Source organism: Macrosteles quadrilineatus, unplaced genomic scaffold (assembly GCF_028750875.1).
Source record: "Macrosteles quadrilineatus isolate MER2022 unplaced genomic scaffold, UCM_ALF_1.0 Scaffold_2__2_contigs__length_208266976, whole genome shotgun sequence".
In the NCBI taxonomy this organism is placed as follows: domain Eukaryota; kingdom Metazoa; phylum Arthropoda; class Insecta; order Hemiptera; family Cicadellidae; genus Macrosteles; species Macrosteles quadrilineatus.
The window spans coordinates 166,634,377-166,659,054 of record NW_026542595.1 but is presented as its reverse complement, the minus strand read 5'-3'; the positions used below and the strand labels follow the sequence as shown (position 1 = coordinate 166,659,054).

The following is a 24,678-nucleotide window of genomic DNA, read 5'->3' as shown; positions in this document are numbered from 1 at the left end:
GTCAAGGTCAGAGCCTGCGGTTAGGTCTCCGATGGTATATAGGAATGTCTCGGTCATTAGGAGTGTATAGAACCTCCTTTGTATTGCCACTGAATATGCATTCATGCGTCGTCCAAAATCTCTGCATAGCAAGGTAGTATGGCAATCAATCAGTACATGAAGTAATTTATTGAAAACTGTACCAATCTTCATTTCAGTTTTGAATTTTACGGTCTTGTGTGATTACTGCACCATGATCACTCCCTGTTCCTACTTGCCTACTTCGAAAAAATTGTTTTGCGCAATCAATTTTATGAACTCATTCTACTCGTCAAGTGTAAGGAGTTGTTGATCTTATTTTAATTCACGATCTTCAACGTAAAACCTCCTTGACCAAGAGTTCAGTGTCAACTTTTTTCAAGAGCCGTGTCAATTGACTGTCCAGCGCAGTCCCGGAAAACGATATCGAACGGTTTACGGCGTTCGCGGAATAACGGCCTCGCTCCAGTCCTCTCCAGAGATGGTGATAACAGTCTTCAACGCGTTTACGGGGTTTCTTCGAATCCGCAACACCTTTGTTATGACTCATAAGTTTTCAGTTCATAAACAGGTGGGCAATAAATGTTCGGATTTGGTTTTGCATGAAGGAATGGAGCGAGGCATAATATCGCCTTAATTAAAACTGAGACGAAACTCATTTAATCTATTGTTGACGTTTTAGTGTTTTCCGTCCGGGGAAATGAATGTTCAGTCACGTCTGCTCTGGGTTGGTTCGTGTTACGTAATTTACGTCGATTTGATTCTGCGACTGAGTTTGTTGAAAAATCTGTATCTATATTCTTGCTTTTGTTGCAGTTTAGAGTACCTAGTTTCTCCATCTCCGGTGTATACAGAATTGTCTATCTCCATTAGAAACATTATCACCAAATATCAAAAGTCACCCTAAAAATTGATTGAGTTTCTTGCAATGTGCAATCCTAAAAAAATAAGTTAGAAAAAATAACTATTTAGAATGAAATTAAAATGTCAATATTTCGGTGAGCTTGACTCTCTTGCAGTCTCCGGACATCCGCAGAAGAAAACCTTCATCAACTCTTTGCGTATTCCACGTCGCGTTGTGTGCGTGACCGTTTACCGGATCATAGTTGCTCTCGTTCAGCAATCTACAATTAACCTTTCCGCGAAACGATTTATCCCTGACTGCCTACAATCGCTCAAACAATTAAAATCGCTAATGATTCCGCATTTCACGATGTCCTTAGCAACGATGCAGATTTCTCTTCCAGGAAACCTCGATGATTCTATAAAGTCTGCGCCATGTTTGTCAATGCGTTCTACTTTTTGCGATTCTGATTGGTCCGGTCTGATCCGCCGTGTCTATTGGACTGGAAAGGCCTTTAGGTAGTAATTAGTTGCTTGTCAGTTGGCATTTTGTAATGGAGCTTATGATGTGAAATGCTTGGTGGTAGTGAAAGAAAGTAAAGCAATTAGATGGTTTGACAGAAAGGTTGACTTACGTACCTGTGTTTGAAGATTTGAAACAATTTCACATTTGGAATTGAAGAAAAGAAACTAAAGTAACTAGTTTTACTGAAAGATTTTGTTGGCTATGAACGTCATCAACATTCTTTTCGGCCGGTTTCCACAAACCGACAAACTCTTCAACACTTTGTAGAGTCTGCTCCACTGTAAGATAAATTATTCTTATTTCCATTTATCTAACTTTTGTTTTCTGTTGCAGGCGCCCAGTTACCTTGGTTGAAGGAGGAGAACCACTGGATAAAACAGGAAGATGAGAGGAAAGCCGCCCTTCACGCAAGGCTTGGCCTGCCTACACCTCCTTCAGGTAAATGAATGCTTAAAATACTAGGATTTTATAATAGAATTACACTTTATAATTATGTTTCCCCAGCATTGGAATTTTTTGTGAGGGAACGATCCAAACCCTGGTCTTGTTACTATCTAACGTCGAGTTTTTGTCAGCACCATTAATTGAAAACCCAATGACAATAGCATCTGAGTTTAGTAACGATTGCGTTTGGAGTCGAATCAGTGGCTCTGGATTTGAAGGTGAGCTTTACAACCTCTCGGGTACACAGATAGAATACTTGGTTTAAAACATTCAAAATGAAACTCAATAATAATTCATCTCTAGGAACATAATCGTGCTCCAATGTGTTAAAAAGATGGCTCCGTTTAATTTTTCAGACTGGCTCAAACAAGAGGATGACAAAAAAGCTGCCCTCCACGCAAGACTTGGCCTACCTACACCTCCTTCAGGTAAATGCGTGTTTACAATATTGTATCATAGAATTACACTTTCAAAAATACACCAAAATACATCTACCAAAATCAGACGAGTACTAACCAGACTGTTGACTATACTTTAACAAATACTTGAAATAAAACCGAAGCCAAACGTATTAAGATCAAAGAATAAATTATCTTTAGAAACATAGCCGTGCTACAACCTTTTTGAAAATACGGCTTCATTCGATTTTTCAGACTGGAACAAGCAAGTGGAGGAGAAACAAGCCGCCCTCCACGCCATTCTTGGCCTGCCTTCAGGTAAATGACTTCTTGCAATTTTAGGATTTCTTTGTAGAATTACACTTGTAACAATGCAAAAGTGTATCTTCCAAATTCTAAAGGAACAAGGCTAAACAATAAATCATATCTAGAAACTTGATCGTGCTCTAACTTGTTGAAAAGACGGTTCCATTTGATTTTTCAGACTGGAACAAGCAAGAGGGAGACAAACAATCCACTCTCCACGCCAAAGGTCTGCCTACATCTCCTTCAGGTAAATTATTTGTTACAATGTAAAGATTTGTTCATACCCATTAAACTACTTGAAATACATCAACTTCAACAAAAACAAATAGCTAAAAACCATCTCTAGGAACATTATTGTGTCCTATTTTTGAAATTAAGACTGTATTTTCTTTGAAATTGTTCAATATTACTGCTAAAGATAATATAGAAAGAGAGTGTAGGGTAGTATGAATAAGTCACAAGCACACAGGGTATACATTGGAACAATCTAAAAGATTGTAAACTAGACACATACTTTAAGTAATGCCCGGTGTTAGTAGATAATTAGTTTTTCAATAACCCTTGCGAAGTAACACCCCTTCTTGACCCTGCAATCGAACGTCCTTAGGGACGAAAAAGGCCGCGGCAATAAGGGCACTTGGCCGGGAGAAAACTCAATTTGAATAGAGGGGCGTCAAAGTGTTCTTTATTTAAAGTTAACTTAATTCAAGTTCCCACCACTTTGGCCACTATGGTGAAAGAGGGCGGGTTTTTCAAGGACTTTTTGAAACACTCAATAACCTTCATAGTCCCTGGGTGGGGGAGTTTTCATTTTAGGTTTGGGCTCTATGAAATGGAAATAGCTGCGATTACTATGTAAAGTGTGGCTAAACTGTTATTCATTCTACTATATATAATTTAAACAGATTTAAAAGGTAATCATCGACTGTGAATACTAAAGTATATCACCCATCTCTATAACACAGAGAACATAGTGGAATGATCTTGTAATAGTGTGCTTCGTTCTATATTCTACCTTCAGTTTTGCATACTATGAAAGTTAGTTGATATAAATACCTTTCTTTCAATATTTAAATATTCAGTATGTATTTTTATGAAACACAATATTTCTTCGTGGTGGTATGTGAAAGAAATTGTACTTCATAGTAGCAAACTCCATTGATGGTAAGCTAAGGGTTTTTTATTATTTGAAAACTAACTGCAAAATTAACAAGGACTTGGAATAGTCATGTCACAGTAGTGTTACTACCAAAATAACATGCATCTAAATATAATTTAGACTACACTTCTTATTAGTCAAGCTTAAATTGGTAACAAAGTAAAAATGCCACGTACCTTTATTCTTGACAAGTTCATCATGAATTCCTTAATCCCCTTACATGCCAGGAAGCACCCGTGGCTCAAGATGAACTTTTAACGTCTTTGACGTGTCATCTGCTTCTCCTTGAGATTGGAGACCCTCAGGTGTTCTTCCTCTTCGCTTAACTAACCTCACAGCCTCACTTGAGTGTCAAAGACGCTTTTTGATGTCAACCTTTCCAAAGGCAAAACATCTGCTTCCACGCGACACCAACGTATAGCCTGCTTAAGACTGATATTGATCAAGACAAGTAAACTCATGTCAGAAGAGAGTTTTCCAATGTTTGGAAATTCGTTCATCAATATCTTATTCTATTATGCTTAGTGGCCCATGATCACTTATCGAATATCTTATTATATCATGGTCATCAGTTTTTTGTCAACCATCATGTAACCGTTGGTCATCGGATCTGTCATTGGATATAGTTGATCACTCACAATTCAATTAAGTAGCGATGGTCTTTGGGTTCGTATTTAAGCTGGTATGGATGCACAGATTGTGTAGCTTTGCTAAAGAAGATGAGCTTCTTCTCCACCCAGGATAATTGAAAAGCATAATGATCAAGGACAAATGGTCACGCTTTTGAACTATCAAGTCACTGGCTTTTGCTCAGGATTGAACCGGCGATCTTCAGAATTTTTGTTGAGCACTACGACCAGCTACCCAGCACCATTTGTAAAGAGTAGTGTGCCTAATATACTTGGTAATATTTACGAAATACTGTAAAAAGGACCTTAAAGGATGTAAGAACGTCTAGACTGGACGAATACAGAGATCAAGCAACGGCGGCAGGTGTGTATGAGTTATAACCCGTGTACTACAATGAAAACGAAGACCATAAAGCCGTTTACAGCCAATATCCCGATCGGCCCTCCCCCTTTCAATCTTTTAACACTTGTTCCCGCTTTTTTCCGCACTTGTGTGATTTATGAAGGATCATTGGCAATCACTGCTGAATCATAACCTCGCTTCTTGAAACCGGGGAGGGAGTTCTTGCTTTATTTGGGTTGTTAATGTTGAAAGGGCGCTTATGTCCTCTTACGACAGTGTGTATAGTGTTGAATGAATACTTGAAATATGTTTAACGGGGAAAAACGTCGAAGTTATAATATGCCATAAATACTAGTATGTTTTACTACACACTAATGTCATGCCATGCATTGATGTAATATTACGTAGATTTGGTACTGACTGAAATATTAAATGTTCTATAATTCGTTTACTAAAAGCATTGCGTTCGTTTTCAAAACTATAAACAGCTACTAACTTTTCTCACTATCTAACCGGCGACCAACAGATTGTTATTAAACTAATATAACTAATCAGCTACTAATCTATTCCTCTATTAAATACTCCCGGTTTTAGCAATCTCTAAAATAAACACTCATGGTTTAATAATTCACGAATTTCCTTTAGTTCGCTTACAACCTTTCTTTGATTATAAGTAGGCTACTCTACTACTACTTTAATTATAAATATACTCACCAAACCTTGCATAAGGGTTTATATATAAACCTTTTTCAACTATAAGAATTTGAGATTAACCTCCTAACCCCCTAATCATTGCAAAAATGGAAACCAACAAAAAGAAAACCGGTGCCATACCGCGCCCCTGAGGTAGTCCGTGGTCCAGATGGTAGTCGCTACCACAAAGTCCACGCGCTAGACGGTCCAAAACAAGGCAATTATCGCCCTGATAGCATCGGCAGCAACTAACATTCTAATTAACCCCTGGATACTTGCAATTAGGACAAAAAGAGTCGTGAACGCCCAGCGGGGGATGAGTCATAATGTTCTCATTACTTCATTAGTTTCGACTCCGTGTTGGAAGCTGGGCAACATTTTACCAGACTTGATCACAGTAAGCTCAGCGCGTGTCGTGTACTAAAAACGCTACAAATATCTATAGAGATATATTTGAGATTTGTATGTTTTAAGATTTGTTTTAGTGTCTTGTTCTTCAAACCTTTTAAATCTTTTCAAATTTTAAAATTTTTGATATTAGACTATTTTGATACTTAAAAGTGCCTTCCTCGACTTTTATTTCCACCGTAAGAACGAATAAACATGTCTGGTTAAAATGTACTTAACTAAACAAGTGAGAATATTTAAATTTCTAATACTTTCGTCAAAACTCTTAAATCATAACCTTATGTCAGTTTAACTTTACTCCATAAACTTATATAAAATTACTGTAGTCTACAGTATATCCTACTAACACAATTAATTGTGTTTAATTATTTAAAAAAATTAAGGTTCCCTTGTGCTTTAGATTTAGTATTACTGTACATCAGTGGTCGTTATTGTATACCTAAATATATTTGGAGAAAGCTTTTCACGTATTCATAATTTGTCTACTCTTTCCCCTGAACTTTGTTCGTTACAAAATATAAGTCTAAATCCTATCGTATCATAAGACGTTTTAAATGTGTTTATAAACACAAAATGGCTGTGTATGTTCTAAATTGTACAATAAAGTACATTTTATTTTATTTCATAAATGAAATCTTACGTAAAATGTCCATCCTGTTTTATAGTGTTCTTTGACTAGTGAAACAAGAAATAGCCCATCTAAAGACCAATGTATATACAGAGGACTTTATATAGGAGCGCAAAAGAAAGCATTTCAATTTCACAGTAATTTGAATGCCCTTTATAAACACAGTTTTGCATCGTAGAAGCTTCGTCTTGAGATCGGTTCTCGGGTCATCTTTTATTTAAGCTCTCACCTCCTTTGCGCCCTTTTTGCTTCGATATCGTCTTTTAATATTCTTGGACGTCGAATCTCTCAACGTTAAGGTGGATATAAAGCATACTTTATTGTTAGGTATTATTTTAAGTGGACCGAATGTGTTTAGTAATCTTTGAATTTAATTCAGTATTATCATAGACTACGTAACAATAAACTGTTTATATTTTAACTGTCAGCGAATAAGCTACCGAAATGTAGTCTGGGATTGTATCACGTCGATCTAAAAAATATGAGTTCTTTCAAGCTTTAAGGACATATCAACTTGAACCATATTCTTGGACGAATAAGGAATAAATGGAACCTATATAAGAGCAGTCTCGAGATTCATGGGACAACCTCTTACAAAAGCATCTAAGAATGGACTTCATTTTCCCTCGCAGTAACCAGCGTTTACCACAAGCATCGACGGAGATCAATGGACCAGAGAAATGTCTACATACTCGGGCAGAACGCTTGTTGGCAAATGCTGTTAAGGAGGCCGGAAACAGTAAGACAATGGGGTATGAGCTTGCGTACTCGTCCTGCTGGATGTTAATAGGCCTGTTAGCTTAATGTGGCTGTGGAGCTGGGTGAACGAGACAGAACGAGCACCACACACGCACACAGACGCACACATGTAAGTGGTCCACAATATTTGGCACAGTGAATTATCGTATGAAGAAAACTATATATTTTATACTAAAGTGTAAATTTGTTATATGAAAAGATAAGTCTTCAATGGTCGCAGGTTGAAATTTGTTTGAGGCTTTTTGCTATCTAATATTGCCGCGAATCTGTAGGTTTTCTAAATATGAAACACAAATACAGGTTCCTTAAATTAGGAGGAATTGTTCAATTTTTTTCCAATTTTTCAAATTTCAATATTGGGAAACTATCTTTTGAAGCCTTATGATGATGCTAACACTCATAATTTAGAACTTACAAATTCCTGTTACAAATATAATTCAAACTAAATTTGTATTAGTAGGTTTCATATTCGTATTTACAACTTTTAGTTTTCATTTCATTTTGACATTTTTTAAATCGTTGTGTTATGTAAGTGTTATTATTTACCGTCCTACATCACGAGGATTTTAACAATCATATTTTTCTAGATAAGGTTTTTGAACTTCATTACATTAATTGTATATACACGTATTTTTGTGTTTGTGCTAGTTGGGTGAGAGTACAAGAGGGTTTACAAATTGCATTCGTTTTGAATGTACAAAATACAATTTCAAGTAGTTGAAAGCTACAACTATTGCAGTTCTAAGATGTTCAATGCAGCAGATTTTCAACAGCAACCCCTACATCAGTTTCATCCCTGACGCGCGCTCTTGTCCCAATCATTTTCACCCTTTGGCGCGAGCCGGGCATGTCCTGGCGCTGTTGTTGGTTCTAGCACACCACAATCCCCCTTCAATTACATTTCTATTGGCTCACTGTTATCTGGTATGACGTCATTCAAAGGGATTTAAAATGAAGGATCGATATAGAACTTCAATGGGAAGCTACAGTGGCAAGGAGTATTCCCAGCAGTTAGCCGTAGCTTGGAAATGTTTTTACTATTGTATCACTAAACTGCAATTATTGTGATTAAGTTAGCTACTGATAAAGATAGTTGCTGATGAATTCAGATTGTCTTGTTATAGCGTGAATGTTCAATACTGAAGTAAACATCCCATTCGTGGATCAGCTGATGCAAATTGTTTAATTTTAGATTTTTGATAGTAAATTATCAGATTCTTTTAGCCTTTACTCGTCTGAATTCAGGACCTTTTCGTTCTATTCAGGATTCCACAATTAATCACGCTAAATATTATTAAGTGAATTTATAAAAACAAAAGTTTATACTGATAGTAGTCTGGCGTTTAGTGAAATTTACTCGTACTCAACGCTTACTTAGGGCTGGACGAATTCACTGTTCCCTGCATTCTGGCCAAACACATAAATCAAGAATCTAAACAATACACATTCAATAACACCCATAAACTCACTAATTCTTTACTCAGCTTTTCCATCGCTTGTTTAAAGCTTCCACAGTTTCAATCTGGAATATTTTTATAACGGAGCCATTAGCCCAGACGTAACACACTCCAAAACCAAATTGCTCCATTTCATTTTTTACACCCTCAGTGACCTACTTTCTCTATTTAAACAATTAAATCTCCTTTAACGGCACATAACCCGCGTTATGACTAACGCTATCTCACATCTCATTTGACTGAGACGTTTCAACTTTCTTTCAATCTTCCGACACAACCATAAACTGTTCTGTATTAGCTGTGTTTTATGTATGCACTTTGCTTGGCTACTTATTTTGTCTAGGCGTTGGCCATACTCAAGATACATCTTGGGTGATGTGTAACGCTTAATTTTCAATGTTTTGTCAATTTTAGTTTATATTTCGACCTCTTTTCCTGAATATATAGGATGTTTGTTAAAGTAATTAATTCTTATAATTTTACCGTTATCACTTTTGTATGGTACACACCTATCATAGTTTACTACTGGCAAGGAGTCCTTAATCTGTGCTACTGGGAACTTAAATAATTCTCTGTCAGCATTAATTTTTAAATCACCGTTTTCAGATAGTTTGCTTTTTATTAGCTAAAAGCTCAAAACAGTGTCTTTAAAATTCAGAAATTTGAGAAAAGTTTGGAAATAATCGATTCACTATGGCTTAAAATAACTACTACGTTAACAGTAATATTTTACTGTATTTGTATAACTTTCCCTCTTAATTAGTGTATATTCCCCTTGTATAAATGTATCTCTAACCCACTCTTTTACAAACTTGTAAAACTTACTTTTGGAGACACCTTACGAAGTAAATCCCACTCAGAAATAAAAATAACATAGCAATTTGGCTTCAAATGGCAAACACACGAGTGGAACTAATAAATTAGCTACAAAACAAGCTAGGCGGGCGAAGCTGAGAATCCAATCTATCATTTTCGTATCTTATTGACCCTCCCCCTCCCCTAGTCCTACGAGAGGGTGGAAAACAGGGGAAATAGCAAGGAGAGTAATTATTGCCACGATTCATTAAAAATAAAGCGAGAGATATAGAAGTGGAAACGTTAATAATCGATAGGAGAGCGGCGCAGACGCGCAGACTCCCTCCCCTTCACAAATTACCATTATTCTCTCTCTGCACATTGTTCTCTTTAATTACGCCTTTATTGGGCAACTTGTTTGGTCGTGATTCGCTTTTAATGAAATTTTGATACCCTTTGGAAACGAAACTGTAAACATAATATTGTTTACGTGTAGAGAGAAATGGCTTGTGTTAGTCACGTTGTATGTTGCATAGAGACAACATCTTGAGTTGAATGCAACAATGTAACTATTTTAAACAAGTTTAAATATGATGCGCTCATCACATGCTGATTATACGATGATCATATCAGGTTCGATGAATCTTAAGTTGATCTGGCTATTGTAAGGAACAGATCATGATCCTAAGTTCAGGCTGTGTTTAACTAGTTTATGTAATGATTCCTGCTAACGATTTTGTCAAGTTTGTTAATTTTTACAACCTATGATGAAGTTATTGTTGTTGTATTTCTTAAGATTGTTCTTAAAAATTAAATGTAGTTGACATAATTTTTCTACCTCTGATGCATTACGTTTTGCTACGATTGGGCCACTTTTTAATCAAACCACCAAAATGCCGCAAAGTTCTCGTCACATTTCAGTTCACTTTATGCATATTCTAATACGGTAGTTATTATAATTATTCAAAACTATGTGGGCAGTGAATTTCATCCCCTCTTAAATAAGTCTCAAACACTGTTGATCTTGATTCTTAAACACTCAATTTCCATTCAATCCCGGAACCGTATTCTTCCGGAAAAATACGTCTGTTTTTATTTCAACCCCAAATGTAAACAAGACCGGAACGCGAGAAGTGACCGATGGAGGTAATTTATGCAGTCTGCTTCCGGTTCTCGTCAGTAGACGATTGGCAACCCTGCGAGGTGGTGTGCTGCTGTCCACGTGAGTTGGTACCACTGCATGTGTAACAATGTTTTAAAAATAAGTACATACATAAAATAATATAGGCATATAATAAAATATAATATAAAGTACGTTGTTCTAGACGAGATGAAAACTATAAATTTAATTTCACTATTTTAGTTTTATTTTTTATTGAAAACAACCTAAGAGCTCTCCTGTTCGTAATCTATGTCCATATCATTTCGAATCAGTTTATAAGAAATAAATAACAAACAATGTATTTAATATGATGTATTCTTTGAAATTCAGGCGATATATTATTGCTTGTTGAATTGTTATGTTATTCAAAATTTTAATTCGGCTATTTTTCATTCAAAATTTAAATTCCACTATTTTTCATACTCCATAAGTTGTGTGGTAGTGAACGTGATAGTGTGTACACTATATAACTAGACATTCCACCCCTTTGTTAAACGTGAAGCTACTTTTAGAATAAAAACGAACGTAGTTGGACTGTGACAGAGGCTGATGTAGATTACATGTTTCTGCCGACGTTTATACCAACTTGTAGACCTACCTTTGATGTCTCATCAACAAAAACTTAAAGCGAAAATAAAACTGAGTGACTCATTGAAATATATTATTTTGAGATTTTGTTTGAGCTGATCTATGTCGATGTCAAATTTAGTATCCAACGGTCAATGGACACCTGTACAATAACGATAATAACCCAAACCTTTTCGTAACATTTTGTTTGGATCAGCAAACTCAACAATTAGATAAACGACAACAATCTGGTCGTTAACGATTTCCACCATCAATAGCAGAAATGCCTTGTCCAGCCCAGGTGTCCTGTTATTAAAAGATAATATTTCATCCCCTCTAGGGGCTAACTTCTTAATTAATAAGTGGGTGGTGGGGGGTGTTTGTCTCCAAAGAAAGCGTTCCTTCGCAGAGGGGCCGATTTAATAACAATCACTAGAATTAACGGGCACCAATAGGATTAAGTTGGACTCCAGTTAGCCATGTAATTGGTTGTTATTTCATCATGTGATCGAACTTGTGCAGTTCTCCAGGACATTTGTTATCGCTATTTTTGACACTCATTTGATACAAACCGTAACTTTTCCTTCGGTAATTACGTGACGTCGAACGTTTATTAAATTCTATCGCTTCTCAACTTTTTGATTGGGGATTGTTGGGAAATCTTTGAAGATTGAGTTAGGTGTTGAATTTATTGCTTTATTTTGCCGTAGATTGTCAAGCACACTTTTAATTGATTGATTTTCAATTTTGTTGACTTTCTTACTTTTTCGCCCCTTGAAAATATACGGGATATCCTTGTGATTATTTGTATAACTTTTATGTTCATTATATCGTAAGAATCATTTCATTGTACACTACATTCTTGTGTCCATTTGTGTTAAAACTCACATAGATTGCGTTGCTGGCCTTAAAGTAAAAGTAATAATAATGATTTTTACCAGTAAAACTTTTTATTTTGTAAATCTCTCCATTACAGAATAATGTTTTTGATTACTTTATCACAATACATTGAAGAATTGGAAACCCATCCTTTGTGCACCTCTTAATAAATTAAAGCGTTCCACGTGAAAGTAAGTATTTTCTACAAAAGTTCTGCATATGCTACAGTGTTTTCTTCATTTGGCAACCTCTCTCTTTATCGTCCCGACCCGACAATTCTGTTTCTGATCATTTCATCACACCACCACGAAGACATCTCTGGAGCTCACCTCCCATAAACAAGTACCTTGTCACTGTTGTTTATAGGCGGAAACAAAGCACAGCATCTGCATACGTAGTCACATTTACATTGTACGGTTCCTGGAATACAACAATGCACTCGTGGGGGTCCTTCCCCCCCTGCCCCCCGCATTATGCATATACTACACCGGAAGTGGTCTTGCCCAGGGTCTTAAATATTGATACATCACGCAAAAACCGCTATTTAACTTGTAAATTAGGACACCTGTTATGGACTTCTCTTTCTTCGTATGCGAAGGCGATAAACGGAATCTTGTTTCTCGTTTTTGTTTTGTAGTTCGCCAACACGATTGACATTTGTTCGTTTGTATGGTAATTTGTCTTTTTGTATATTATAGTGATTTGTCAACTACTGATGTCTCTGGTCCGATAGCTAAAGTCCGTAGCTTTTGATTGTTAGAAATCGTGCACAGCTGTCCTTGATCATTTTCTTCCTTGGTCACCTTAAGTTCGTAATAAGCTATCAAAAAAGTTAGTGTCAGCGTGGTGTAAACCTAACCTAATGTATTGAAATTGTATGGTTAAATATTAAATTGTGAGGATAAAAACTATAGCTATTAACTAACTTAATTTACACGGAGAACAACTTTTATGAACATGGAATAACTGCTTAGCATTACACATTTACACATTTACCCTTGTTTTTCATATTTAGAATATTCCTACCACTTTTACAGTTAAATAACACCATTGTAGTCCGTTTTACGCCCTTTGTTTTACTACTTCAAGACCCACGTGATGGGCTTATAAAGAAGCTATTTTGGGTACATCCTCATGTAGGGTGGTCAGTCTCTCCCATAAGGGATGAAGAGTGTCGGTCCCAAAAACGACCCCTGAGGGACACCGCTGAGCCGCCTTAATACAATCCATCTGTTTTGCATCCCTTCGTTCCATCTCCGATAGTGATACATTATTGGTCTACTTGCGCTGTTTGAATGTGTTAAATTTGTAGTATAGAATGATTTCTAAATGTTTTAAATACTAAAAGAAAAAATATGTAAAAGTAAAGAACGGGAAAACTGTGATAAAAACCCTACATGCCTTGTAAATGAAAACCAAATAAAGTTTCTAATAAAGTAGGTATTTAACATCTACGTATATTTAAACTTCGATAGTGTAAATCTTTCGTTGTTGAATATGTTCCGTAATTTCACCGAAACATTTATTTACATTTCTTTTATATTTTTCTCGCATCCAATGGCCCATCCTATACATTGTTTGGTAAAAAAAGGCATCAAACACCTTAGCATGGCTTTTACTATACTTTTTGAACTGTAGGAGAACTATGATTCTCTTTTCACCAAAACAAAAAAGCATTTCATTTTCTCCCATTACTAAAAGAACATAGTATTCTCCGTAAACCTATCAGGTTTACCTCTTAGCACTAACTACAGATCAATCATCCAACACTAAACAAACTATAGTTAATATATTAGAGACGAGAACCTTGTTTCGGACCAGAGTTTCAGTGACACATATTTACGCAGCAGATCTGTATACTATATCAAGTAAGGGTCGACGGAGGGACACTATGGGTCCTGTGGGAATTTAGGGATCATTGTGATATCCCGGTCCGTCCCGGATAAAATATACACACACCATTTACATCCTTGTAGAGGGGTGGGTGGAGTGTCCACCACCATAAACTAACGGAGAAAGCTAGATTGTTTGTTTATACTGATTATTTATTTATATAATAAATATTATATATATATATAAATTTATTTTATGATGTAGTTTGGTGGTTATAAAGTTCACCTGCAATCGGGGGGGTTGTCAATTTGCTTCATAATCAACTAACTTTTGTTGCGTCAAAACTTGAAATACGTACACAAAGTATTCTCTGTCTTAGTGGAGTGATCAAATGATATATTTAAACATTTCTCGTTTTTATTTACTTCCTTAATGATAAAAAGTTAGTAAATGATTTAAGAACTCGTACGCACATATGTGTGAAGTATCTTTACATTTTATTAAAGACCCGTTACAGTATATAGTTGAACACTGACACTTTTGAACATCTTAAACGTTAATGCAAATCTCTCTTGAATAAAATTTTAGAGCATACCATAAGACTTATGGTATAGAGGACGATACTTTTAATGTTTATATTTTAAAATATTGTCATTATGCGTCAAAGCTCAGGTATTGCTTAGTTTTTCAGTTTCATGTATTGATATCACGCAGAGTTTATAAAATTGTCTATTTTTTACATATTACTACTCAGTTTTTACTGCAATATAACTTTAGTAAATCAAAACCTTTGAAGTTATTAAGTTTACAATTTTTGAACGTCATGTACACGTATAGCAATCTTATTGAACTACACATTCCTATATCTATGGAATTTATAAGACACATTATTCAATTTTCTCGATTTGTTAATGTACCGTAATGTCTACCATACATGTATACCAGCTCTAATAAACTAATGTAAACACATTTACCCTAACACAATTAATATCAAACCACAATCGTCAAGTTTCTGGTCCCGTAATTCTCGGAGAATGTTCCGTTGTGAAGTTCCCTAGCGGAAGTGCACTAAAACATATGCAAGTGCATAACAATGCATATCATATCGCTTGCACGCAATGCGCTGATGAATATTTAAACACACCTCTCGGATGATATAATTGTGTTTTTATTGTTTTGTTGTTCGATAACCTTCGCTCCGGGGAACTTCCCAGTTGCATGAATTGCATATTCGCTTTTAAATAACAGTAATTATATTTAATGGTGCAGTTTTTTTTGCGGTGTTAATGTTGAACTTTCCATGAGCAATGTAGGTTCAGGTGGAATTTTACGAAATCGGATATTTTAAGATTTGATCTTTGAACGATCGTTTAATCGTGAAGTTTTGTAAAAGAAAAATTCATTTCACGTCCATTTTTCATTCATGAACACATTCAACGCACTCTGCTTAAGATGGCTGCACTTTCGTTTACGTTCTACACTCATTTGAATGAAAAATATCGATACACAGATTATTCGATATACCGATTATTTTTTCGGCTAGATAGGTTAGGTTAACCTAACTTGATATATCGAATGAAGTAATCGATATATCGATCGATATATTCATTCGAATGAGTGTAGGACGTAAACGAAAGTGCAGCCCACATATCTCATAAAAATGATTCAGTAGATTTTTTAAAAAAATAATCAATATTTGCTACAGTATACCAAATGAAGTTTCTCTTCTGTATCCTTACTCCCGTCGCGATACACGGGTAGCAACTTAACTGCAATATCATCGATTAATTTCTCACATAATCCACAATCCGATTGATTATTAATATTTTAATTCCCCTCAGTCAATATTCCATCATAGTTGTCGTGTTGACATATTGGCTGATGAATACTGTATGTGCCTGTCAGTTTGCATGATGGCCTAACCTTTAGCTACAATCGTACTGATTATTTATGGCGATTGTGTTTTGCGGTTTGTAACATGCTTATTGCGTGACTTCCCTTCCAGTTTACCAAGTTTGCCTCAATATGTGGAACCAAACCACCCGTCCCTGTATATTTCTTATCTTGCTATTTGGACTTTTTTGTGAGTAATGAATAATTCATATAAATAAATTAGTAGGTTTGAGGTTTTAACAGAATTTTGCATCGAAGCGGGAGCGCGGCGAAAAAGCAATATAACGATGTTATGGTGAACTAAATTTCTACTACAGTATTAAATTGTCCTATGACATCTCAGTAACTCTCATTGAAGCATTTCGATTCCAAATTTTACGATTTTGTGCCAAATGTACAATTTACTAAAAGTTATAAGGCACTAATTACAAAAATATGAATCATAAACCTTATTTTTGAGCCATTAGTGTTATGCTAATTCATTCAAGTGTAAAATTAATAGTTTTATACAAACCATTAAGCATAAAATCGGTATACCCAAAAGGGTAGTTTAAACTATTAGAATCTTGCCATATTACCATTGTAGAGGATAAGTAATAGTTTATTTTATTGCGTCAAACTAGTTTTATTCAAACCTTTGAACTTCAGTTAAATCTACAACGTACTATGTTTGATGGATACCTACAGTATTAAACACTATAAAATAAGTTAAAAATAGCTAAATGCAAAATTGAGCCTAAGGGTTGAAATCACGGACTTCGGTACAAAGGATACGGGTACGATTCCCGATACATCCCCAAACATTTGAGGGGAATGTGTTTGCGATACTTCCATTCAAAACTGCCTCTGAACCAACAAAACAAAATGCTTAAGCCAAAGTAACCGTCCCTTGGGTATTATCTGTTAAGCACTGCGGGTTGTATTTTTTATCCCTCCCACGACAGGGGTGTCACCTGCCTTTCTACATGGAATTTTCTCTCCCCAGTTGCCATATTGGGGTGACCAAGACAAATGATCATAACATGTCTCCAGCGCCATACACGGAGTGCTCCGTCCTTAATCGTCCGGTATCTTAGCAACCATCTCTTGCGACACGGCGATCTGAAAATGTAGTTGTTGCCGATAAGTAGATACAACAATAGTATTGATTTGAAAAAAGGATAAATATTGGTAAACAGATAAAGGTAAATTAGGATTTTTCCTTAACAGATTTTTTTGGTTGTAAAAATTTACTGTTAAATTAATTCTTACGAAGAACAGTCTGTTAAACGTTAAATTATTTAATACCTACGAAAGATTTTTTACAATTTAGACGACATTTGACTAGGTTAACACCGATAAATTTAGGTTTTATTTGACAAAATATCGTTCTAAAACACCGTATAGTTTTTAGGATTACAAATTTTATCAAACAATTTTACCTAGAATGTTTCTAGCACACACCCATATAAAACCATAAGAAACTTAGTACTGGGACACAAAATATATTTGTTTTCTATGTAGGTTGATAGGTATAAAAATTAGATCTCCTAAAGACTAATTTAACTTAGCCGGAATTAAATATCTCTTCATTTTAGTCGACTAATTACTCAACAAATTACCTTATCTTCACAGCGTCAATTGCAAATCAATTTCATTAAAGTAGTATTGTCCCAAAATATAATCGAAAAATTATTGAAAAATACAGTTCTAAGATAAGACTACATTTATCTCCTCGTGTTCAAGCAAAATTAAATCAAATAAATTCAATAAAAATGATCCTTTATCTCAACCAAACTACTCATTCAAACATTTAAAGCTGTCCGTTTATAAAAATGACCCCCTTCTTTTTACCCCTTAATAAGTAAACAGGCCGACCCCCGCGGCATCCATGCACGTACGGCCGCATAGGAGCTGTTGACACGTCTATGGGGGGTACAGGAGGCGGGGGGGGGCACGTCTTGGCATACAAATTAAACTGGAGACCAGCTGGACAACGGTCCCCCTCAATATTGATGTCGCTATGGAGATGTATGCAGAGAGAGATGAGATTATCAAACTTGCATAAGGTCCGGTCCCCAGCCTTGGGGGGGGGGGGGGGGGCTCGGTGGTCACTCGGACCTTCCACCCTCAGTTTACATTTACATAGGCTGAAAGTGCATTTAAAAATTAAACGTATCAGTCGCTGCCATCACATGCTGTCTTAAAATAGAGTAAAAGATTGTCGAGCAATTTAAATTAAATTGTAGTTAGATGTTCTACAATCTGTATTTTATTAGAGCATACCTCAAATACAGTTTTTTAATACGAGAACAAAAAAACATGCAGTATTAACAACAAATTTAAAAAATCCAATCATCAACTTGTAAACAACTCAGTAATATTTCTACTTCGTCCATATGACATATGTAGTTAGTTAAATGTTCGTGTACCTCTCACCACAAGTAAATTAAAAAAACTTAAGAGTCCTTGGAGGCTAGCGGCCATCTTGGATAAATTCAAACAGCTACTGAAGAGATAATTATCATGCTAAAATATATTTTGTTTAATTACTTATGCGATTATAATTTAAATATCTAGGTTACTATGAGATTATAAATTGTCTTTGTTGTTTTGAATTGATTTCCAAGGGAGTCCATGAAATAATAAGTCCACAATTAAGAGCAATGTTAATTTCGTTATCTTTAAACAGCCGCTGAAGAGTTATTTACCATCTCAAAACATTTGTTCAGATACCAAAGTTATTCTAATTTAAATATCTAGTATACTGTGGGATTAGAAATGTTCTTTGTATTTTGTTAATTGTTTTATGAGTTAGAACGTCTATGCTCCAAGGACTCTGGTTCCTACACAATAGTCATATTTAGTGTTTTTTAGTTATCTAAGGTTTGGTCATCGTATTACTGTTTAAAAAGACACACAAAAATAATACTATATTTTTTATGTAAAACGAATTACGTAACTCGTTTTAAAGTTTAAATCGTACCTTCATATTTGGCTTACTTCTCAACCTTTACTATTTCATGGAAACATCATACACTTTCCAAAGTTTCTCTATGACTAATCATGGATTTTTCAAAGGTTTGCCTCGTACATAAAGTAACTGGAACGGAGAATTCAATGGGACAGGTCTAGGTATTGCAATCTCGGAACTGAAAGAGATAGTAAATTACCTTTTAACCGGTACACGGCTCTAATTAGGCTATTGATTGAATTAATTAAACGTGGCTGCAACAAATTGCAACCAGAGTTTCATTTCTAGGTTTCTACTAATTGCTGCGTAAAGGAGTGCCTAGATCTGCATAGGTGAGGAAAATGTCAATCGTTTGTGGGGATTTCCAACGCGATGCAATCGAATGAAGGATTAGTTAAGCGCAATTAAGTATCAACCACTTAATTTATCACCTAGACAGCGACGTATTTTGTTTAAGTATTTTACTGAATATGAATGTGAATGTAGGATGAATTTGTAATGACGTCAATAGTCTTTGTAACTTTGTTACTAAGATCAGCTGTGTATTTAATTAATCTATCCATGATCAGCTGGGTTTAGTTTTGAACCATCCAAAAGCTACTGAAATTGCTGGAAATGCTAAACGATCAGCGAATGCACTTTCTGTACTGTGAAACCTTCTGTAAGAGGATTATGAAATGAATTATTCAACGTGATGGAAGCCCTTTAACAATGGATTAGTGACGTCATGGCGCATGGGTAACTAACAGCTGACCCCTGTGTGAAAACGGTCCACTGACGTCAATGGAGTTATGGATCATATTTACACCGTTTCGATCCTGAAGTAATTATTCAACAAATGTGTTATTCATATTGGCATTTCATGCCAGATACTGGGCATCAAGAGTTAAGTGTTCATCTAACAACCAAAAGGTCTCCGGCTTATACCTGAAAAGAAAACTTGTATTAGCTTTTTATTGTTCAAAACAGGACCCAGCTGTTTTATTGGCTTAAAAAATTGTCTTGGCTAAACAACTAGATGATCTTTGTCAGTAACAGATAATCATCCTTCAATTAATTATATTCGCATCAAAATACGCATCCAGTGTCGTTGTCATGCAGTCTAATCGAAGCCCTCAATCCTTCAAAAAACATTTAAAAATTAATTCAATCCAATACAACCCTGGATTTCTCGATTAAAAAAATACACCACTACCCCTTGGTCGCAAGTCAAGAAGGAGGTTCCCCTTGTATTCAAGTCTTTACAAATCAACCACAATTACCAAGTACTCGTACCCCTTTACCCTTCTCAATTGGCCATTGACATATTCAAAAGCCATTGCTACCCTTTATTATGGTAACCTACCCCACCTGGGCGCTGCCACCTGACGCCTGCCACGCGCCTAGGCGGCACCTGCACGCCCTGGGCCACACGACCAAGCTTAGCTCAAAATAATGCAAGGTATTGCTGGGTCCCCCAAGTAGCAATTAGGGCAGCTCGCGCCCTTTTGAGGTGCCAAAAGGGTTAGAGGGATTGAGATTTGTTGTATGATTTGTTTACTAGCTAATGCGAGGTTGCTGTGTAGCTGATATCTTAATTGTCTTGGTAGCTGAGTAATTATAGTGTTCACCTTCAAATCTAAAGCTAATTATAAGGCTGTTAGTTCGATCCTCAGTGTTATCGATTAAAGACTCAATGGTCTATAGTCTGTGCTTATATGCTATTTGTCATTGGGATATTGATTTATGTAATCGGTAACAAACTATTGATAGTAACAAGACCAGATTTTCCTCCGTTCCCTTACGAAAGAACGTATAAAATGACAAGTCGAAGATAAACGTTGTCAAATTGCATGGTTAGATCTGTGCGTATTAGGGTCTATTTTGAAAGTATATTTCGGGCGATTCTTTGGGATTTGTTATGTGATATTTGAATTTGAACTTTTTAGGGTGAAAGAGTAAACAACTTTCAAAATTGCAATTTAAAAAGGAATATTGATGTTGGGATTTGTTATAGTTTGATTTGTTGGTGTTTTCAATCTTCTTATCAAAACCACATCTTGCTTTTGGATTGACGTTTTTTGTAGTTTAACGTGCTATGCAATGGTTAAACTGTTAACAAGGTAATCTTTCATAGTTCATAATCAATATTTGTTCATGTTTAGGGTGTGTTTAACTTGAGTTCCCAACTATTTTGTTGTTATTTATCATTCTTTATAAGATGTCAGCTCTTTTTGAATATTTGTAATTGCACAACATGTAACTCTACTGTAGCCGACCGTTGAACTTGATTGTAAAAGTATCTGATAAGTGATAAAAGTTAAATACATAGCTCATACTGTACAAACGCCACGCATCACACCTATATCTCAACATCTCAGGGCTTTAAAATTTGTTCCGCGCGATAAATTAACGAATTAATTAACCATAAATTGCTTTATCACACTCCTCTTGATATGAGGTCTACAATGACCGGTGTAGACTGTACCCGACAACCGCGAAGTACAGTCTGGTCTGTCGCGTGCCCCGGACCGGAACCGGAAGTCGACGGTTATAAAACCGTGTCTCATGATTTGTTTGTTTACAGGTGGTGACCGTCCAGACAAGAATCCAAGCCCGCCACCCCTACAGACAGGTGAGTACGAGTACACCACAAGTCAATCGTATAAGTACAATTTACTCAATTTTACTCACTCTTCCGCTATAGAGCGTTCAGGAATGATATTGAAATGACGGTCGGTATACAGGGAAATAATTTTTTATTGAGATGGCTGTTGATTCTTCAGAAAATATCAGCAATCAAAAGTAAAAAGCATATTACGAATTGGGAAGAACACATATCTACCGAGGTCAACTATCGACCCATTTCCCTTCTACCCCACATTTCGAAAATATCGGAAACCACTGCGCTTTAATTGTACGCTGTATTGTACAGCCCAATTATGGTTAAAACTGTAATAATATAAAATTGAAATAGTTTCATGGTTGTCAATTTTGATGGACCTTTCATTCATCAAACAATATGGCAATCGTTGGAAAGGACACCTATCCACCTTCCTCAACTATCGACCCATTTCCCTTCTACCCCACATTTCGAAAATATCGGAAACCACCGCGCTTTGATCGGACGGCGGCGGGCGTGGAGCGGCACTGTTTTGAAATGCCAATCCAAACAGACGGACAGACGGACGTAATTTCGGCAGCCTTTGTGCGTGCCGGTCTCAATCCATCAATGCATCAGACTTGCTAATGCGCGCCGCTCACACACGCATTTAATTTATTTTAATCTATTCCTGGAAACGACTGTACAATTAAAGGAATATAACATTTGCCGTTACGTGACGTGCGTATATAGGGTCGATCTGCGGAGTGCAGCTGCCATCTTGATCTTGCAATCGTACATGAGGACCTTGGGCTGCAGCTCGCAGGCGGAACGTTTGGTCAAGCGAAAGTCACACAACACAAAGTTACCTATACAAATTCATTGCCGTAATTTATTTGCTAGTTTGTATGACTACTGTCCATTTATTTTTTTTTTCCAACCAAACACATTTTATAAATTTATTTATTAGGATCTTGGCATGACAGAGGGTTTAGCTTTTGTTGATTTTATGTAATTGAAAAATCAGATTTTTATTTTGACTGTGGGGTATAAAGAATGATCTATGTTTACAATACTAAACCGGGATACATTAGTTTTCGGCTGAATATATACAGGGTGCGTTTATAATGGGGGCGAGATGACCTATATAGTTATTTTATTAAGACCCATTACTAGAAGTCTTACGATCAAGGATAGCTATTTATAGGTCCAGTTTTCAACCATAAAAACACCTTTCTCAGGACCGAAGTGCCTGTGTTTCCATAATTCGATGCTAGAATATACAAATATATTAAAACTCATTATAATTTTTCGTAATTTAAATAGCTTTAAAATCCTTTGTACATATTTTTTTATTTTGTAACCCTCCATACACAATAATACATTTTGCAGACAATATCGGTGCACCTCCGAGCCAATGCATTGTTGAATGATTAGTTCCTCAGTCTACCGCCTCTGACCGCTAGCGCCACATGCAGTCACACATTTGTATTCCTTGGTTGACTCTCTGATCATACGCGGCCCCTTTATACAGCTTGGAAAGGAAATCGACACACTTTAAATATGACTATGTTGAATTTTAAGCCGTTCTTTATTCAGCTCGTTTAAATAAGTACATTTCATGTTACTCTGAAACAATGAATGCTGAACTTCTATTCAAATGAATACATGGATATTTGTGGTTTTATCATAAGTTATGTGGTGTATAGGCTGGAAATATTATATACGGATTTGGTTTTGAAAGTAAACATGATGTTTATGGGGTATAAACATCACAAAAAGCATTTATGTTTTATGGTGTATAAAGGGTTTACAAAGCAAATTGTGTGTCAGTTTGGTCTTGGTGAATATCGAAAGTATTAGTAAAGAAAACTAAAATAGTATTTTAATGCAAAACTTCATTGAACCACAAGACTAATTTTCATTAACTTACAACTTTCATAATTATCATATAATTATACCACTAATCTTTTAATTACCACTAACATTATGTTTTATTCGAGCTCTCCTTAGGATATAATATTAAAATTCAGATAGGCTATAACAAAATGCTTTCCCGGAAAGCTTTCTCGGAACCTGTTAGCCTACTAGTTAAGCTAGTTTAATTTTTTTCACTTAAACGCCATGAATAAATCAGACTTATTCTCGAAGAATAACGTACAGGCAAGGCAGATAAAAATTAAAAAAGATTTCTTAACGTTGAAGTAGTGTCCAAAAAGACTGCATATAATTTAGTTGTCAGAAAACACAACGTTTTTACATCGCTCGCAATAAGTATTTCCAACGAAACACGACAAGAACAAATCGGAAGTATTCTCTAAGGCTAACATTCAGACAGAAGCGATGTGTTCTAACTTTAAAGTGGCCGATCGACGATGTACAAGTCGAGACAAGATGGATGGTTCATGCAGATCCCCTTACCCCTCTCCCTCCCAAAAAGTTCAATTTGCCTGCTCCTACATGCGTGAAAACACCCTCTGACCCGCTATTAGTTTTTAACCCCTCCCGCGCCCGGGCCATGATTGGATATGATTGACACTAGCAGATTATAAACCTGAGGGTCCTACCCTACAAGGGTGGTTAAATAAGCTTTTTAAGAAATAAACAGTCTATTGAGACCCCCGACTCACCCCTTGCGATGAGCTCGACGTTCTTTTGGACACCGCTGCGAGCGCGGTTTGGTTTTTGTGTTTTGAAAAAAGATTGAATTAAAAATATTATTTTGTGAGCGTTGATGTTAGTTTACACCCACCTCAGTCATTTGTGAAATGCTTTAGACATGGACGTGTATTGGGTGATTTTTTTAGTAAAACTTTAAATAACGAAATCGTTTGTAAAATATTTGTTTGTATACCAAAAAAATTACTTTTTAGCTAAAAACATTTTAACTGAGTAGTTTTCGAAATGTTTATGCAACTACATATTATTTCTGAATTTTTAGAATACGATGGTTCTTACTTATTTGTTTGGACTAAAACAGTAACATTTTTGATAAGACATTGGGGTACATGATTTTAGTTTCAATCATAAACGTTATCTTTTATTTGAGCAAATATGCATGTATCTACTAAATATTCATAGTTTTATCCAGTTTTATTCACATCTTAATAAAATTGTTGATGTCGTAATTTGAGCTGCACTTGAAAAATAAAATGTACATCCCCTCAACTTTTTCGTCTAAGCTTCTTGATAACGATTTGAATTGATCTTGAACAGTTTAAACTTTGAATGACATCTAGAACAATACAAACTTTTGTGTCGTAGTACAATTTAGTAAAAGCTGTTTATTTTAACACCATAATTTAGTTTTAGACCAATTTTACTGAGCTTAGTCAAATGTGCTACTATTTGTAATGTATCGCTCCCAAAGTCTAAAGTTAATTAAAGTTTTTTTCTAGAGGGCG

The 24,678-nt window shown here is 35.8% G+C and overlaps 1 protein-coding gene across 2 annotated transcripts in view; it reads left to right on the top strand.

Annotated features, from left to right (window-relative positions):
• Positions 1–24,678, top strand: part of LOC128986481 (POU domain, class 2, transcription factor 1-like) — a 90,247-nt gene that overhangs the window by 50,082 nt on the left and 15,487 nt on the right. For both annotated transcript variants that reach the window (XM_054406878.1, XM_054406879.1), the window contains exons 3-7: positions 1,721–1,825; positions 2,188–2,259; positions 2,485–2,547; positions 2,714–2,782; positions 21,260–21,307. In XM_054406878.1, the coding sequence (XP_054262853.1) occupies positions 1,721–1,825; positions 2,188–2,259; positions 2,485–2,547; positions 2,714–2,782; positions 21,260–21,307 (357 nt within the window). The remainder of the gene's footprint in view (positions 1–1,720; positions 1,826–2,187; positions 2,260–2,484; positions 2,548–2,713; positions 2,783–21,259; positions 21,308–24,678) is intronic.